A 20,382-nucleotide genomic window follows, 5' to 3' on the forward strand; every position below is an offset into this window, starting at 1 on the left:
CTGATCCATCGCCCACGTAAATAACCAAATTATAACTTGAAGATTTTTCTGGTTTAGTTATTAAGTACATACCTACTACCAATTTTTAAATATTTGTGTAGTTTTACAAAGTTTTGTGTGCATAGTAAATAAATAATAAAATAATATTATTGGACATCTTTCGCATTCATTTTAATAGCTGTTTTAACTTTTAGGTACCTACCACCTGCAGAGTCACTACAGCAATCACTTGATCGCGATTTTCAAAATTTGAACTTTCTGATAAGCCTTAGTTTTAGGACTATATCGTAATTATAACCAAATCTTGCTATTTTAATCATTTAGGTATTCCATTCATTTGTGGCAGTAGGCAGGTCCTAGATTGATTTTTAGAACGTCTCTGCCAAATCTTCACTTTGATTCGTTGATATTTAAATAGGAATCAAATGCCATTTGTATAAAGCGCGCTCCGGATACACTCTTCTTAAAATACAACATAGCTATACAATAGTTTAAACATTAATTTCTTAAAACTTCTCTAATACTACTCTTTATATTGAGAATTTTCACTTGTATCTAGAAATTACATACGTAAACTAGATTTATAACAACTTTCTCGACTTAATGTTAGGTGATTAAATAAAATCGCGAATGTAGTCCTCCGAGAAGAAGTTGCACGAGACGGGTCTGCCCGCAAAATTCAATTTCTTAATTTAATTTGGTTTTTCGCAATTTATAAACTAATACGACAAAGTAGGCTTATGGTATTCTAATTCCGACAATGGCTATCATCTTCACAGGTTTACATAAAAATCTTTACTTGAAAGTGTTCAGTTTAAAAAATTAGTCAAAATAATGAGTTTGACGTGAGTTACTCACAAATTAGTCGATACTATAACTAATTTCTTAAACTAGACCCTTTCGAGTAAAGATTTTTATACTTCTAAACAACATAACATCTTTTGGAGTCGGTGCCAATGCGGAGTCAGAACCAATATGAAGAGTGAACAGTTCGTGCGGCTAATTGGCACCGGCTCCAAAATATGTTATAATAGAACTACACTAGCGGCACGCTATGATGGCCGGTTTGACGTTTGTCCGCTCATGAAGTTCCGTATTAATTGATAACGACTTTGAAGGAAATAATTGTATTACTTTATTGACGATAGTGATGTGCAGAGATTCATAAATTTTATCGAATGTAGTTTTAGGTTTAGGACTCAAAATTTATTTATTAAATTGATTTCTTAAATGTATACAAGTGTAGAAAAATCAGTTTGCACCATTTAAGGGGTGAATGTACTTGTGAATATGAACAATTTTCACTATGTGGACAAACCTCTGAAATCGCAAAAAAATATCAATAAATTTTTAAAAATGGAATCTAATACGATCGTCACATAGGATCGCTTGTTTTATTAAACCTATTTAATCAGGTACAAAAACAAAACTTAATTGTTTTTTGTTCGAGAATAAATTGACATTCCACATCACTATTGTAATGTGTCAAACCGGCCATCATAGCGTGCCGCTAGTTTAGATTAACTCTTGTATACATAATATATTAATAAATTAAATTATTTTAGAATTTTTAGTGTGAGGTTATTGAAGTCGGTTTTTTTAAATTTATTTTTTTATTAAATACTTATCCCAGAAAATTACAAAATTCGCACGGGATTTTTAAAATTTAAATTCATGCGGACGAATTCGCGGGCATTATCCAGTAAATACCTAATTTTTAACCGACTTTAAAAAGGAGGAGGTTCTCAATTCGTCGGATTTTTTTTTATAATGAATTGTCATAAAATTATTATTTTGTTGTAGATACATAATTATGCACTAATAACAACTACAATGTATGGTGAATTTTGTTCCTAGTTACTTTTGATATGCAGTAGGTAGGTACATATAAATTACGTATGAAGAAGAAACAACACGTGGCCTCGTCAGAGAGAACTAGAGTGAGGGAACTCTCGGTTTGATCCTAAATCGACGATATTTATGTCCAATATCAGGCTACGGGTGACGTGAAATCAAAGAAAAATGGGGGATTCATTGGCTGCCTAACGTAAAATGTTAGGTACTTATATTTACATTTACTAGACAACAAAACAAAACATGCAGATTGCATCCACCGGCGGCGCCCAGCTACCTACTCAATTATAATTATTGTCTATCAAAGCTGACTACTGATAAATACGTCTAAAATCTGGAAAAATCACAAAATAAAGATTTATATCCATATTAGGTAGGTATGTAGCTAGGTATGTAGTTAATTATCACCATTATTATCATTGTCTGGCTTTGAGTTTGACTTTGTACTTAGCTGAATAATATGACAATATGGCTACCGACTTTTAAGTAATTGTACAAATAATGCAATATTGATGAAATCATTCCTATAGTTTATAAATTATCACATAAATGCATTTAAGAGAATTGATATCGCAAATGACTGACCATTTCACCTTCAAACTATCAATTTTGGTTATGGCGACATCTATTGATATTTAATCAGGTACACAGACTTTTAGTACTTTTACGTAGTAGAGTGAAGGCTCCAATAAATCAACGAATAAGAACAACAAAAAGTAAAATAACAGAAACAACGAAAAATTAAATAACAGAAACAAAAGAGAAATAAAAAAAAGATTCCGACGAATTGAGAACCTCTTCCTTTTTTGAAGTCGATTAATAACAGAAACAACAAAAAACTAAAGTGACGGAAGAAAAACATTGGTTAAAAATAATACATATGGTAGAATAAGACCCACTAGCAGGGTGGGTTGGACCCAAGCCGCCAGTGATCAGTGCTCCAGAGTGAGGAACCTCCTCACAGTGCCTGCCGTCTTAAGAACCTTCTGCTTCTGTATCTTACCCTTGATTCAACAGTTAAGCAATAATTTCTTAAGATGTTGGTCGAGACTGTTCGCAACTGGTTCGCAGTAAGATCATGGACTGATACAACTATCGGTACAATAATCGCTGAGTCAACACTCCACATGGCGGTAATCTCGTGAGCCAGTTCTAAATATTTCGATACTTTTTCCTTTTCCGCTTTCACTAGGTTATCATCATGTGGAATAGTAACATCAACAATCATTTTTTTATTTTTTTGTGCAAAGGCAACAGAGATTAACCTTTTATACTTAATTAAATTACTTCGTAATCGCCACAAAAAACTGTACCTAATCAGATTATAATCAAGCCTAAATAATTTGGGATATCTATTAAACGGTATAAAAACTTAATAAGAAAATAAAAGTAAGTTTTCTTCGAAAATATTATGTCTCTGAGATACATTTTATCTACCTTTTTGACAATAGTGAGAAAATCAATTTAGAGTTTACTGCTCATTGTTTAAAATTAAATATGTACCTTGTAAGCATAATATTATGTTGTATTCGATATCGATACCTGCTTTTGTCCAAACAAAAAAATGAACAAGACGAAGTTTTTAAATTACAATCCTGCTCATGTCCTGCTCCTCTTAAAAACGCCGTTACAGAAGAGCAATAAGTATATTAAAACTCTACCGCACTGAGTACTTACTGTCAGTCTGTCTAGAATCTCGATGTTTTGCACGGGACTCGAGTTTTCAATAATATAACTGACTGACTCGTCATACATCTCGGTTTCCCAAGTGGAATTTTTGAAAACAGATCTTGAAACACGTTTTAATTAATTTTCACGAAAAACTTCTAAAACTCTACAAGCGTACCTACCTACCTACCTATTGACTTCTACTATCTCCACTATATAAAGCACAATTTTTTATTTTTTATACTAAGAAACTATCGCCCGAATGCGATTATATTCAATCCCTGCCAATGAAAATCGTCCCTAAGAAATGACCGGAATTTCTATCTGGTACACGATGATCCAGCAAACGCACACTTAGGTATAAATACACAATGTCAAACACTATCTTCCCGGTAGTCCTAGTAAAAACTGGTCGTATTATGCTGGTTGCAAAACGCCGCTGAATAAGATTCACTACACAGTATACACGATCGACTAGTCGCCCAGCAACTCGGTCGACGGTGACCGTTTCAATTTGTAATTTATATGGAAGTTGCCATGCCGTGCGCACGGAGTTGCGAGGACTGCGTGCGTATAGACAGTACGTATAGTACTATTATATTATTATTCTGTGGTATAGACACGGCGACTTCCATTTGTATAAATTACAGATTCTAAAGACGCATTTTCATTAGGGGACATTTGTGGCGCAACTCTGTCGCTCGACACGAAATTCACGTGACTCGCACGATGTCGCCGGACAGGCTTTGAGTGGTGAGAACGTGTGTCGCTTTGTGTGTGACATTGTCCCACAACTTTTACAGAAACTACGTGAATGTCGAGCGACAAGTATCTGCGACATGTCGCCTAGTGAAAATGCGCCTTAACGTTCGTTGTCGACTGAATTGCTGGGCGACTAGTCGACCGAGCGTATCTAAATGAATACTAACCGATACATGCGAACATTTACTACAAAAACTAGTGTGATCTAAAGTAGAAGTAATCCATAAGCAGAAATCCTACTTATAACTGTGCTTATGATGAAGACTATACACCATTCAGCACTTAAGTGGAAATCTATAGAGCGCATTTTGACTTTGCTCAGACTTCAGTTTCAGTTAAAACGAGATAGATTTATAGCACCGGTATAACACTGTCTCTTTTTAACATTGTCTTAAGTATGAGCAAAGTCAAAGTGCGCTCTATAGATCTTAGCCTAAGCTAATTTGCTTTCCTGAATTAGAGTATGTACTTATACCTAAGGCAAAAGCGCGGAAAACTTCTAGGACGCGCTTTGTTGGGAGCTTTTTGGTTTTCACTTGTATCACGGTTCCAGTGTTATTTTGTGATAAAACATCCTATCTGCTGTGCATAGATGCGATAGTGCGTCGCTTACGCTTTATTGCAAGAAGCCTTGTTTAGTTATTAAGTCAGCAAAGAAAAAAATATATATCGTCCAATTCGCATAAGCGTTGAAGGCTTGATCATACAAAGTTGATGTGGTTGATCATAATTATTTTTATTAAAGTACTTAATATTATGTTAGTTCAAGTTTAATTATTAAGTAATAGTCGACTTTTTTGCCAAGTATATTCCCCGTGTGAAGTTAAGCAATAAAATATCAATTGTTATAATATATTGTGATATGTATATCCGCTGATATTATGTATAAAATATATTAATATCAGTAAACCCTGCCGAAAATACGTTATTAGGTACCTACATACTTTAACATTAATTTTCCATTCCTAATTTACCGAAACCTCATAAAAGCAATACCTACCTAATAACAATCCGCAGACGGATATTAGCTATTATTATTTAAAGATCCTAATCACACACCTAATTACTCCTATATAAAACTTAATTGGACTGCAGCAATTATAAAAGCAACAGAAAGATATAAATTTTTGATATAAGAATATTTATGGGAACGTCCGCGTCATTCAATTTATTTACCTATATTTTGTACCTTTTAGACTTTTTTTCTCTCTCTCGTCTGGCTTTACAAAGATTAGCCAATGTCAAATTTGTAGTTATTTGTAACAAGTTAGGGAAACTATACAAGTGTGGACCCTGTCTGTGCCGGCGCTCGCCGACATACGTACGGCACCTCCTTAGAGCGCTTTCCAGAAAACACTCCAAAAAGGCAGAGCACGCCCGCCAGCAACACACACGAAGTCCCCTTTTTAGGATATTACCGAGTGCTCAACAAAACCGTTTTATTTCTATTTATTTTTAAACCTTTTTTAAAATGGATTTTTTTTTCAATATGTTTGAGAATGTGGATTTAGTAGAGTTTTAATTTTTTTAAACATAAGGGGACAAAACTGAGCTAAAATTGCTCAGGGGGTATTAATCCTCTGGAAATAACATAGAGGTTTTCCATACTTGGTCTGTTGCTCATAGTCCTGTTCTTGAGTTGGTAGGCCTACTGTGAATTAAATTGAAATATTCCTGAATGCCTCTAACGGTATTTTGGGAGAAGGCATATAGTTATCCTAGTGGTGATGGGGGTCATCCGCTGGTGGAGTTACAGGAAGCTATCGATCCCTGTACTCCATCGTTAGCGGTGACTGGTAAGATAAAACTTCGTGATGGTTAAGTTAGAAGTCGGGAGTCCGACAGAACCACTACACTCAGGGAACAGTTGTATTCATGACGGATTTTCCTCACGAAAAAAAGGCTTTTTACACACGTATACGTTATGCATGATTCACTCGCGATACCCTACTTTAGGCGCTAACTTGTTTATCACACAATAATTAACACTGTGCTAACTAATGCCTGTACTTTAACGGTCCCGTAACTGTATTTCAATTATATAACACGCTCAATTTATGTTAAATTGTTATTAATGAGGTCATATAGCCGAATCTTTTTCTCCTCAATCTTTTAATTTTGACACAGTGGTCGTGGCTATGAACTCTTCACTGCTGCTCGTGCGATCTCCCTCTAGCGATCTCTACCCATATAAGTAGCTTCAGCGATATAGCCGAATACTGAAACAATTTAGCAGACCCCAATGGATTATTCGTTTGTCTTTACATACCTACTCAATTTGTAAAAGAGACATTGCGTTCATACTTCATATTACTGAAGACGTTCATATTGAAAACGCAGCACTTGCAAAATAACGGTTCGGAGAAATGGACTCCCAAGGAGCTTTCCGACACGATAAAAAATAATTTCCAAAAAAAATTCATTGGAAATATGTTTTTTGCTAAGGATTTTGGCAGTACTTGCATGAAAATTTTAGCAGTACTAAGGAAAAGTGCAGTTTTTCCCAACCTTTATTTTGCAAGTGCTGCGTTTTCAATATGAAGGGCAGAATTTACATTGACACAGTGGTCGTGGCTATGAACTCTTCACTGCTGCTCGTGCGATCTCCCTCCAGCGATCTCAGCTCCATATAGCTTCAGCGATATAGCCGAATACTGAAACAATTTATACTATAGGTACCTATTGCAGGCCCAAATGGATTATTTGTTTGTCTTTGCATACTCAATTTGTAAAAAAAAAGATTCTGACGGATTGAGAACCTCCTCCTTTAACCTCATCCTTTATCGGTATCGATCGGTTAAAAAGACATATTACGTTCATTTTACTTGACACAAGTATATAATTTTATTAGTGCTCGTGATGATTAAGACAAGATAAAAACGCATGAGAGTAGAAGAGATAGCGCTCTTCAAAATATTGTATGTGAACCAACTTTAGATTCGTGTATAGTAACGTATCTACTTCTTGTAATGTTTATGTTTTTTTAATTAAGTAATATATATATTATCATTGATGATAGTAAAATCGTCATATTGTAAACGGGATAGGCTGATTGTAGGGCGGATTGCTGCCATCAATTTCTCTGTCTCATTAATCGCATCTGGAACTTTGTAATTGTATGTACCTACATACATTGAGTTTAATATAATTTTAAGATCCTCATTGCTGAGGTTGTGACCGCTTCCATTAATTTACAATGGTAGTTTCGCGTTCGGTAGTTAGGCGTTTTCTTGAAATAATGTGTCGGGCTCCTAGATGTTTTCGCTGCGAAAGTTTTGGGTACGATTCGTCTAAGAGAACGTGATTTCGTCTCTAGATAAATAACATTTAATTAATGCTAGATTTGGAAATAGCTCTAGTTAGGTATTATCATCGTTATAATTATTTTAGCAGAACATTTTACGAAACGATAGTGATGGCCTTACCACGAAACAGTTTTACACAATAAAAACTAGGTAAGTATTTAAATGAGTGTCAGAAGACTTAGAACTCGCTGGAATTGGGATTCCGTCGTATACCAAAAGTAATATTTAATAGGTAATAAACTAATAAGAAACCAAATTAATATAACCAACCAAGTTAATAATACCATCAGTATCTACCATAATACGAGTGTCTACCATAATATCATAGAAATACCATACCAGCTTACTGGTTGACTTGATAAACAGGGTAAACCGTAATAAGTTGTATGTAGGGACTCCAGGACAGTTTTTCCTTATGTTAACAAAGCGGCATTACGTCCGAACTTCCGTATACAATCTGGTTTTGTTTTTATCCATTGATCTATAGCCTGTACTATAATAATATCATAAAGAAAAATGTGTTTGTATATTTGTTTGTAATCGATAAACCCTGAAACTACTATAGCAATTGCAATAATTCTTTCAGCATGGTTTTAACTCTTACCTACATAATTTAGATAGATTAATGCTTAGATTACAATTAAAAAATTAAAAAAAGTGAATACATAATAGTGGAAAGCTAGAAAACCTTGCAGTGTCCTTAATAAAATATATTATTATTTCGTAAGAATCGTCTTATCTACAAAAAACTTTACTTAATTAATTATAGCGCTTAAAATAACCGTCAATTTTTTGTTCAAAAAAAATACAAAGTAGGTATATTAACGTGAACCTGAACACCCATTATAATTAAAGAACTAAGTGCATTCGGTGCATATGTACTGAGCTAGGGTTAGCAATTTCTCGAAGGAAAACAATGTTATAAGTTATAACTATGTACAGTACAACCAAATTAATAATGCGCATAGAAATCTTCGTCACTATTCGGCAACGGTCGTATGATACACATGATATTGACTCCTATTTGTTTACAACAAGGTGCAAAATGCAAGTGCATTGTTTAGGGCTCTTACGATTCAATGATTCGGAATATCTGATCGGATCGGATCTGCGTGCGCATTATTAATTTGGTTGTACTGTATATACTTGCTTTTGTACTAATAAAAAATAATATTAAATAAAAAGTATAGATTTATTCAGTCAGATAATAATTCGTAAATAACTTTTGGATGTTAATGATTGGTTATGGATTGTTATCAATTATTTTATGTACTTAGTTTATTAACAATTATTCAGTTTTTTATGTTTCATTGTATCAGGCAAATACCTATTGTTTAAACAAATAAAAACCACAGAAGGTCGCTTTATATTAGTTTCACGCAACGATAAAAACTGCATACGCATTTGGCGTTTGTGCACTCATCCGGCATTAATTTTCGTATTCAATGTTTCCTCAAGTATGTAAAAACTCAAATATATGTAATATTTGGCATGAAGTAGAATTAATATTTTTTGCAGAGAATATTAGTATTCATATGCTAAGTAAATTAGATAAAACTCAGAATAAGAAGTTGAAATAGGTACATTTCAAATAATTAAGATATTTATCTGTGCAATATTGCTGCCATTACCAAAAATTACCACAGGAATTGTTAACGAGGTCGGGTTTCAAAGAATCTATACTAATAATATTATAAATGCGGGAGAGTCTGTCTGTTAGCTTATCAGGGTCCAACAGTTTAGTTTAACCAATTTTGATGTAATTAGGTACAGAGTTAGCTTACATCTCGGGACATACTTTTTATCCCGAAAAATAATAGTAATAATTAGTTCCTACGGGATTCCTAAAGGTCCACCCGTTTTGACCGATTTGTATTTTGGTACAGAGGTATCTTGCGTCCTTGAAATAGACATGGGAAATATTTTATCCCGGAAAATTAAAGATTTCCCACGGTATTTAAAAAAAAAGCAAAATCCACGCGGACCAAGTCGCGGGTATCGTCTAGTATTTACATAATTATTTTATTTGAACAAAATTTTTTTAATAGCTCATTATGATAATTCTTACCTAAATACTCATACGTATCAATAAAATATAATACTTAATATGTTAAAGTATCGCCAACCCTACAATTGCCCGCAATCTAGAACAAGTACGCAAACCATAACAACAGATATTTTGCACTTTTTGCTAACCATAACACATTGAGTTGTAGATTGTAGAGATGTATATCTCATACACCCCGTGTCAAAAAAACGAATTTACCCAAAAATACCAAACGTATTGGAACTAATAAATAATTATAAGTATATATTTGTATCCTTTTACTCTTGATATAAGAGCTAGAGTTGTACAAGACATTCCTCGTATGATAAAGGTAGACTTGAGTCGCTGCCGAAGCGACAGACGCTCGCGGGGGGCGCGCCACGGTTGACGCGATAACACTATGAAAACATCGGCGTACACTTCAAGGTGCCATACATTTTACAGCGTTTAGTATTGTTGCGTCAGCTGGGGGGGGGGCGTTCGTCACATGCCTCAATTACAGTTCACGACACTTAGGGAGCTTGTTACAAAATGACGGGGTTTCAACAGTTATCTTTGATATCATGTCACCCATAGCTTTTTATTTGACATATCGTCGATTCAGGATCAAACCGAGAGTTTTATTAAATAACTTATACATATAAAATACCTATACATAGTTTCTTTATAATTAAACCTATAGTTTACTTATAGTTCGTTTATAATTTACCTATAGTTCGCTCACTCTAGTTCACTCTGCCTCATGCCCGTACTCACAATCATTACTATGAGATCTCACAGTGCGCTCGAACTCTAGTGTAGGTTCCACCAATCAGATGACTGTGTCACGTCAATTTACAATGATCTGATTGGTGGAACTTACACTACGCGTTCGAGCGCACTGTGAGACCTCATAGCATAGTAATGATTGTGAATACGGGTATCAGTCATTTTGACTGACGACTCACAAAAGTCTACCTTACCTACATACAGAGCAAAATCGTTTTGCGTCACACCACCGCCTCTAGAATAATAATGACACCTCTGTGGCACAATATGAACTATGAGGCTCGTTATTTACCTATATTTTATTCCTATATTTGATAGATAAAAACTAAACAAGAACGCTTTCATGTCGGACTGGGCAAAGGTTACATTTTACTGGTAATTTATAACGCATTGAGTCACACAATACGAATGTAAATCTTTGCCTATACAAGTTACATTACGTAGATACGTTAAAATATACATAAGGAACTACTTATACTACTTAATTATGCTACGACAGCATAAATCACACTAATATTATAAAGGCGAAAGTTTGTATGTGTGTGTGTGTGTGTGTGTGTGTGTGTGTGTGTGTGTGCGTATGTTTGTTACTCCTTCACGCAAAAACCACTGGACGGATTTGGCTGAAATTCAGAATGTAAATAGATAATATCCTGGATTAGCACATAGGCTACTTTTTATCCCGGAAAATCAAAGAGTTCCCACGGGATTTCGAAAAACCTAAATCCACGCGGACGAAGTCGCGGGCGTCAGCTAAAGGCGAAAGTTTGTATGTGTGTGTGTGTGTGTGTGTGTGTGTGTGTGTGTGTGTGTGTGTATGTTTGTTACTCCTTCACGCAAAAACCACTGGACGGATTTGGCTGAAATTCAGAATGTAAATAGATAATATCCTGGATTAGCACATAGGCTACTTTTTATCCCGGAAAATCAAAGAGTTCCCACGGGATTTCGAAAAACCTAAATCCACGCGGACGAAGTCGCGGGCGTCAGCTAGTAACAATATAATAAGAACAGAAGACGGTCAACTGTCCACCAATTAAATTATTGTCTTTATTAGTTTTACGGTTGAGTCATTTTATTGTTGGGCTGTAGGATAGTTTTTCAAGCCTGTCTTAGCTACTCTTTGTCATGGTGCGTCCTTCATCTTTCTACTATATACTGAAAGGCATCAAGAAGGTCTGCACCCGTACGTAGTGGAAATTCCAAAGCGATTTGCCTCCTCGTTTCTAATTCGAACCGATAGGATTATTATGGTTACCTTCAAGTCAAGAGTGCATAGGCATCTTCTAGGCAAGCGCGCTCCATCTTAGGCTGCATCATCACTTGCCACCAGGTCTGATTGCAGCGAAGCGCTAGTCCTTCAATAAATAAATAAACGATTTACGAGATTTCTGATACTTTACCTCCACAGTCGGTCCGTTGGTCGACCATTGTCCCTTGCGACTGGAAGGAAAACACCACGCACCTATGAGCGTTTTCCTCGGCGACTCTATCGTTTTATAAGTTGACACCGATTAGAGGTATGGGCTCAAAATACATAACAGTTGGTATAGGTTTAATTAAAACCATACCTACTACTTCCAAATTAGTTCATTACCCCAGGTTAGATAGCCGTCAAAGCAATCTTGCTATCAAAAATAAATAAAAGAGAGTATTAAGTAAGTAGGTAATATTTTGGCGGTTCACTTTTAATTTACAAATTTTTAATTAAAATCCCTGAAATAATATTACAATTTTAATCTCATGACCTCCAGAGTGGTTCGTAATAACCGTTTCATGCAATTCTTAAATTTTTAATAACTCTGCAATGTCAGATTAACTGAAGGTCTTTAAACGTGAAACATAAAGCTAATTTTATAAACTTGCCTTACTTACGCATAAAGAGAAACAATTTTTTTTATGCCAAGGCTCGTGGGCTACGAATGTTGCTAAATTAATTTACTGAATTACGAATAGCAGTTCTTTTATCGTCTTATTTATGAAAGTTATGGAGATATAAAAATCTACATAATACTCATATTATTCTAATTAAGTAATTTCTATTTATATTGAATACATTCTTATAATATACAATAATTATAAAAATATATACAATACTCTTCAATTTTCATGGTTCTCAAATAAAATGGCCTAACTTTTCAGAGTTACCTGTATGCGTTTTTGAGGAAGGAATTTTTTAATGGTATCACTTGCTTTAAGGATGAAGGAAATCATCGTGAGGAAACCTGCATACTTGAGAGTTGACCGTAACGTTCTCAAAGTTTTGCGAAGTCCGGCAATTCGCATTAATCCAGCGTGGCGGACTATATGCCCTTAGGCCTAAACCTTCACATTCTGAGAGCAGACCCATGCTCAGTAGTGGGCCGGTATTGGTTTATTTTATCATGATGATGATGAGTATCTCATAATTATTATTATTACATCCAATTTGATCAAAACTGATTTCGAATCGATCGACAGGTGAAATTATTTTCTTCGAAGATAACTCGCATTGAATGATAAATTAGCTTACAATTTCCTAAGATAACCCGGCCCAGTGCAAGTCAGACTCGCGCACCGAGGGTTCCGTACTCGTATATTTATTGCACGATAAATCAAAAACTATTATGCATAAAAATAAATAAAAATCCGTTTGAGATTTTACCAGTAAAGCCCTTTCATATGGTACCCCACTTGGTACAGCTGTTATGCTTTGAAAATTGAAACACATTTAATTATTTTTTTTGTGATGTAACCACAAATTCAGGGTTTCAATTTTTTCCTTTACTCGTTCTATAAGACCTACCTGCCAAACATGATTCTAGGTCAATGGGAAGTACCCTATAGATTTTCTTGTCAGACGCGACAGACGGACAGACAGACAGACAACAAAGTAATCCTATAAGCGTTCGGTTTTCTTTTATGAGGTACAGAACCTTAAAAACCATGGTAACTATCTATATCTTTGCGTTTAATTTGTTTAGGACAGAAGACCATTTTGAACGCGATCAGCGGGCAATTCAATGCGGGAGAGTTGAGCGTCATCGTGGGCCAGTCGGGCGCCGGCAAAAGCTCTCTAATGGACATCCTTGCGGGATATACGTAAGTTGTCTCCAGGTTTTATTACGTACAGTTTCCGTATCCGTATCCATCAGGTATATCCGTGGACATCATTATGATTTACACAGTACACAATGCCAAGTATATTTTAGTGACACATTTTAGTGTTAGACACCGATAGGGAAGGAGGCATTATTAGACTATTTAAGCTACTTTGAATTGTGGGTAGAAAATAATTAACCGACTTCAAAAAAAAGGGGACTTTACAGACAACCAATTTTTTTTTCAATAATTGTAAAGTTTTTATAGGTAATTATGGTTATTTACTTTTCCATGAACGACAACTATCGATTTACCAAACCCAGTCCTTATTCTAACACCGCACCTGACTACGAAAGCAACTAAATCAATTCAAATAGCACAGGAAGTACAACTTCAAAACAAGACCAACCAACCACCAAACAGTACAATAGTTCATTCTATGATCCACAGAAGGGAAGTGTTGTTATCGGACCAATGACAGACACGTACGCAATAATATAATAACAAGAACAAGCAGGCCTTGTTTTACGGCTTTTCATTTCAAACAACATTTTAGCCAAACACGCAATAATTGTAACGGTGAATTTGTAAAAGTAGGTAGGCAGGTAATTACTTATATTACATAAGAGGACATTCTCCAACCTTTCATCGTTTCAGTAGGCTTTTGACAGCAGGAAAAAAGTATCGGCCGACAACCTTGTAATGAAACTTTAAAATTGAGGTATGTAGTAAGTAGGTAGGTATAATTATTTCTTTAAATTAAACGCATAATAAAATGGTAGAAAAATAACTTTTTATAACATATTAAGCGGTTTCTTTATAGGCCAAAGATTCGTACTATGCAAGTGTAAATTAAAAATTTATAACACCCCCGACAAGTGAAGGTTACAGTAACAAGAAAAGAGCTGATAACTTTCAAACGGCTGAACCGATATTCTTGGATTATAGCTAAAAACACTCTCGATCAAGCCATCTTTCAAACAAAAAAAAACTAAATTAAAATCGGTTCATTCGTTTCGGAGCTACAATGCCACAGACAGATGCACAGGTACACACGTTAAACTTATAACATCAGTCTTTTTGGGTCGGGGCTTAAAAACTCCAGATAGGTAAAGCTCATACAATTGTATTTACACACATACACACAAACTTTCGTCTTTATAATATTATATTAGTGTGAAGTATGGATTTTACTGGATGTTATAACTTTACTGGATGTTATAAACTTTACTAGATTTTTAGTTTGTTTTACTGGATGGATAAACTTATCTACCTATCCTCCTCGTATCTAAAATCTAACTAACTTATAATAAAACTCTACCTGGATAAAATCTGTAAGTACATAAAAATATATATTTTATAAAAAAAATAATCTGACTAAGATAGATATTGTTAGGTATCGATCAGTGTAATATGATAAACATGCAGGAAAAGCCAGCCACCAAGCAAGCCACACACACCACCACCACGCAGCAACACAGCAGTGTGGCTGTGTGGCTGTCTGGCTTTTCCTGGTGGATTATAGCAAATTAAGCTTTTCGTTCCTTGTATATCATGGAGTTCCGTAAAATAACGCCTGCTTCTATACTACATTATTGGAGGCGTTTATCCAACAAAGTAGGTACAATGGGACTCTAGTAAACCTATTCCTTATTTTACTGTACATAATAATTACTGGATTTAATAATTATGTAGTTAACACTATCCAAAGGCAAAGTGTCGTACTAATATAATATAATACCTAGGTATTTAACAGGTAGGTATATAATATAGTATAGGTATGGGAGATACTCGGGCCCCCAGAAGGGAATGCAAAATAATGGATTAGGTAAATAAGTAGTTAGAATTATATGTAAATCAAGTTTTTTCATTTGCAGTTAGTACACAGTAGGTATTACAGTAATAATTAATTAGTCATAACAATTCTGTAGTAGACTACAATGTGCTTATCTCGGAAAAATTATATCACAAGATTGTACCGATTATTTTTACTCAGCGATAAACTAGCTTCTATTCAATCAAGCTTAAAAGATTTATGCCTGTAGAATTCTCTCTCTTGATATAATCAGACTATTTTATTTTAAACTAGGTGATGCCCGCGACTTCGTTTGCTTAAGTTTCGGATATTAAAAATCCCGTGGGAGCTCTTTGATTTCCCGCGTGGGAACTCTTTGATTTCCCGGGTTGCAAGCTCTCTCTGTACTTTTCGTCAAAATCGTTCAAAAATGGCCGGGAAAAGCTAGCTGACAGACAGACAGACACACTTTCGCATCACATTACATCACACTTATCACACTAATAAATCACATACCTATTCTTATAAGACGAAAGTTTGTATGTATGTGTGTATGTTTTTACTCTCACGCAAAAAGTACTGCACGGATTTGGCTGAGAATGGAGACAGATTATACCCTGGTTTAACACACAAGCTAGGTACTTTTTAGGGGTCCGTACCTCAAAAGAAAAAACGGAACCCTTATAGGATCACTTTATTTTCTGTTTGTCTACCAGTAGCCTATGTGTTGATCCAGGGTGGAATAACACATAGCCTACTTTTTATCCTGGAAAAAGAGTTCCTACGGGATTTAAAAAAATCTATATCTACGCGAATAAAGTCGCGGGCATCATCTAGTTTATAATATTAATATTAGTAAGTAGTATGGAAATATGGATAAAGGGAGGAGTTTTATTTATCGACTTTAGACAGGAAGAAGCGGGTTGTATTTGGCGACATTATGTCATGAACGTTACGGTTTAGATAACACAACTTTTGAGAAGCAAGTGTGAATTGCAAAATGATAACAGTTTTGTTATCGGTAGGCTAGCGGTAGGTAAGTTCCCTGAACACTAAATATTATCTTGGTTGAGAAATCCCATAGAGATGGGTAAATTGTTTGACTGAAGGCGATGGTGGATATAAGTATTTACAGTTGTTTCCATTCAAGTTTAATCTATATCTAAGATTTAACAAGGATTTAACGTCCTGTTACCCAATTTTTGGTTCCACATTATGCATTTATATTTAATTTAATTTTTTTATTTAATTTATACATAAATACAAATTCAATCATTCAAGTTCAGATTATACAAAATAAATAAATCAATGGCAAAAAATGCTACCGAATTCAACATTTTACTAATATTTAATTATTATTATTTGATTACTATCGGTTTAGAATACACAATTAGAACGTTCATAATGAGATAACAATTATTGTTAGAAATTAATAATAATACTAATTATTAGATTAATTTGATTATCTGAAAATACCTAAGGAGCTAATGAACGTCGTAGCTTTCGATAAGGAATAAGCGTGATTTTTGTTGATTTTACACTTGATTTTTTCATGGACTAAAAGCCAGCGCGTGCCAGACCTTCATTATTTTATAAAAGCTGAAAGTTTCTCTACGTATTGTCCCCAACAGAGAGAGGAACGATCAGCGACTATGAAGTTTGCTTACTGCTCTCGATTGGTAGGTATATAGAATTCGTTTTTTTTAAGATTATTAGCCATGTTAAATGACTAATATTCCCCTTTCCTCTCCAACTAAGCGTCAGGCTTGTGCTAGGAGTAGGAACGACAATAGTGCAACGGGCGGGTTTGAACCGTCGACCTTTCGGTTTTCAGTCCATTCCTTTACCGGTTGAGCTATTGAGGTTTAATTAACAAATGAGTTTTTATCTTTTGAATTAAAGTTGGAGGTTTTATTGGGCAATCCATCCGCGGAAATTCGTTTATGTAAATTATGTATCACAATGGACAAAAAATGCTTTTCATTAGAGTTAACCGATGGGTGAAGGTCGATAATATTTGGGATCTTGGTCTATAAATACCTATCGCTATCGCATAAAAGTTTATTACTAATTCTGTGATTGCTATAATATGCTAATTATATTTTATCGCCAAGCAATTTTCGCCTCACAACAGTGGATAATGAACTGATGATCAGGGAATCAACATGATGCATGATTCAGAGCATGAATAGCACTGTAGAGTTGGGAATGAGCTTAGCCTTTGTCCGTCTATAAGGGATGCCAAATTTTGTCAAAACGGTTAAACGGATGGGACGTAGAAAGCTAGCAGACAGACAGACAGACAGACACTTTCGCATTTATAATATTCATACGGATTGTAACATTATGCAAAATACCTAGAAACAAAAATTTCTCACTTACTTTGTAAGTAGTACCTACGTACATACGTATCTATAACTTATTATTTATTGTTACACCTTATCTCTAGTGATTAAACATCCAACTAAAATCTAGATATCGGCGATTAACTTCTGCAGGTGTGAATCATTTTTTTTGTATTATTTCATAGTACCTACTTACTAGTTATTTATTTCATACTTATTTACTTATTTCATAGTATATACTTAAGTATAGGAACTAGCTATAATATAGATATTTCAACATATAGTACAGAGTCTACAAATGATTCATCACCTAGCCTGCTATATTATGATGGATGACTAAGCATAAGTATTGCACTCGTAGGACTAAACCACTTAAAGATAATGGTGTTATACTGATAGGGTTTGCGTACCTGCATGAGTAAGTGATACTTAACCAACCAAGTACAAGCGCCATTCCAAAATAACACTTCGCTTACATAAATAAAACAAGTGTAAATTAAAAATTTATAACACTCCCGGCTGAACTGATTTTCTTGGATTATAGCTAAGAACACTCTCAATCAAGTCAGCTTTCAAAAAAAAAAACGATACTAAAATCGGTTCATTAGTTTCGGAGCTACGATGCCACAGACAGATACATAGATACACACGTCAAACTCATAACACCCCTCTTTTTGGGTCGGGGGTCAATAATTAGATATAATGTAGTGATTCTTGTTAATTTATAGACTAACGCTTGACTGCAATCAGACCTGCTGGCAAATGATGCAGCAAGCTGCAAGATGGAGCGCGCTACCCTAGAACATTCAATTATTAAGTTATTTTCTTATAACACGAACAAACATAACGTAACATTAATAAGAAGCAAAACAAAACACTATGACGTATATTTCTTTTTCCTTAATAGTAGGTAGGTACCAACACTATTATTATAATCGCCGTTGTTTTATGAACTTGGTTGTGTCTAACCGAGATCAAAAGCTAGGTAGGTACTAGACACTTAGTATTTTTTTCAACACTTTATGTATACCTATTACATTTTGCTTAAAATTACCATGTTATTGTAAAATAAAATTATCCTGATCCTTAGTTTGTACTTCATGCTTACATGTAAAAAATGCAAAGCCACTGATGGTAACCAACAACCTAATTTTTTTTTCTTGTAATTCATTAGGTACAACTTAGTTCTTCATTACGATATCACTAGGTACGTTTATGTGATGATACAGTCTAAGGTGGACGCAGGCTAACTTGATCGTTTTTATTAATCCTATACCAGCTACCCCTGATCGGTTTCTACACGGCATCATACCGCAACCCTAAATCGCTTGGCGAAATGGGTTTGCCGGTAGGGTGATAACTAGTAACTGCCATATCCAGCTCCCACCAGACCCCTGACCAGACTAGGGAATTGCTCCTGCCGGGATTTGAAGCTAGGACCTCCCATTTACGACCACAGCGCTCACTACTGCACCCGCGCTAGTGAGATCGTCAAATGCTCAACATTAGAAAGAAAGAAAGAAAATGTATTTATTTGTTGTTGGTGTCACAGATAAAAACAAAGTATACAAATATACATTTTCATCTGTGACACCACCCCAAATGGGTGTACAGCTCAGCATTATGTCCTGCATCATATTATGCAGGACGCTGATTTTCAGCTGTGACCCGGGTGACGCCACAGTCACAACAGTGAGTAAATTAAAAAATAATTTAAAATAACTCACAATATGTGTAGGTAGAGTTACACGGTAATTTCGATTCATAAGTTAGTGGGTATGATACACCCATCTCTTTTTAAGAATCTAGATCAAGAGGAAATGTTCAATAAATGACCTCAGCTACTTCCTTCCAATTTATCTGGTTTGCGTGTTTAATAGAAACCACTTCAACACCTACTCACGCCTTTGTTCTTTCGGGCGATAAAATTCTTAAATAAAAAAGACCGTGTGAAATTTTATGACGGTGTTTGATAAAAGCTGAAACCTTGTAATGTACCTAATTCGTCATTATTATGTTATCTTAACTTGGCAAATAAGTTGTGGTTCGTTCGCCACCATTTATGCCTATTCGTATAGTCGGTACTTTAACCAGTGGTCAATTCGTTCAAGAGTTATGAAATATATATATATATTTTTTAATTTATTTATTTAAAGACAAAAAAGTCCTTATAGACTATATCTCGCCAAACTGCGCTGCAGTTTTCTCTCTCTCTCGCAGTTCTCTATGTACTTATTTGATTTCCAACAGTAATAGCTACCATAATAAAAACCGCAAGTTTATAACTCTATTTAGAATGAATGGTGTAAATGACTCAATTCTTAAACTAGTTCTATAAGAAAAAATTACATGATCTCTTAAGGTTTTAAAAGGCCATAAAACTTATTTTATTACCCTAAGAAAAACATTGTAATGATGAAAAATGAAAATGTTCCTATCTGTAACGCACTGAGCACTAAGTAACCTTATAACTGGCGGGTAGGTAGGTACGTCAAGGTACGTGCGACAACTACAGTGAAACACTTATTAAGGTAAATCACGTTTATTCAACACACAACAATATTTCTAATTACACTTAATACTTTACTAATTCACTACACTTAATTTCACTTAAGAGTCCACTGTTCAGTTCTCAGCACTTTTCACTGTTAAGAGTATACACACACACACTGTCCCGTCGCCGAAAACGTCCGCTTATATACTATTCCGAGGCTCCGTCTGTCCTTTGCTTTCATATAAGCCTATCTCTTTCTCCGA

General features: G+C 34.9%; 1 protein-coding gene across 2 annotated transcripts in view; it reads left to right on the plus strand.

Annotated features, from left to right (window-relative positions):
- Positions 1–20,382, plus strand: part of LOC123869965 (ATP-binding cassette subfamily G member 4-like) — a 41,334-nt gene that overhangs the window by 1,979 nt on the left and 18,973 nt on the right. Inside the window, exon 2 of one of the 2 annotated variants that reach the window (XM_045913094.1) lies at positions 13,373–13,485. In XM_045913094.1, the coding sequence (XP_045769050.1) occupies positions 13,373–13,485 (113 nt within the window). Of the gene's footprint in view, positions 1–13,367; positions 13,486–20,382 lie in introns of both variants that reach the window. The other variant, XM_045913093.1, reaches the window with a different exon arrangement.

The sequence above is a fragment of the Maniola jurtina genome, chromosome 11 (assembly GCF_905333055.1).
Source record: "Maniola jurtina chromosome 11, ilManJurt1.1, whole genome shotgun sequence".
Lineage (NCBI taxonomy): Eukaryota > Metazoa > Arthropoda > Insecta > Lepidoptera > Nymphalidae > Maniola > Maniola jurtina.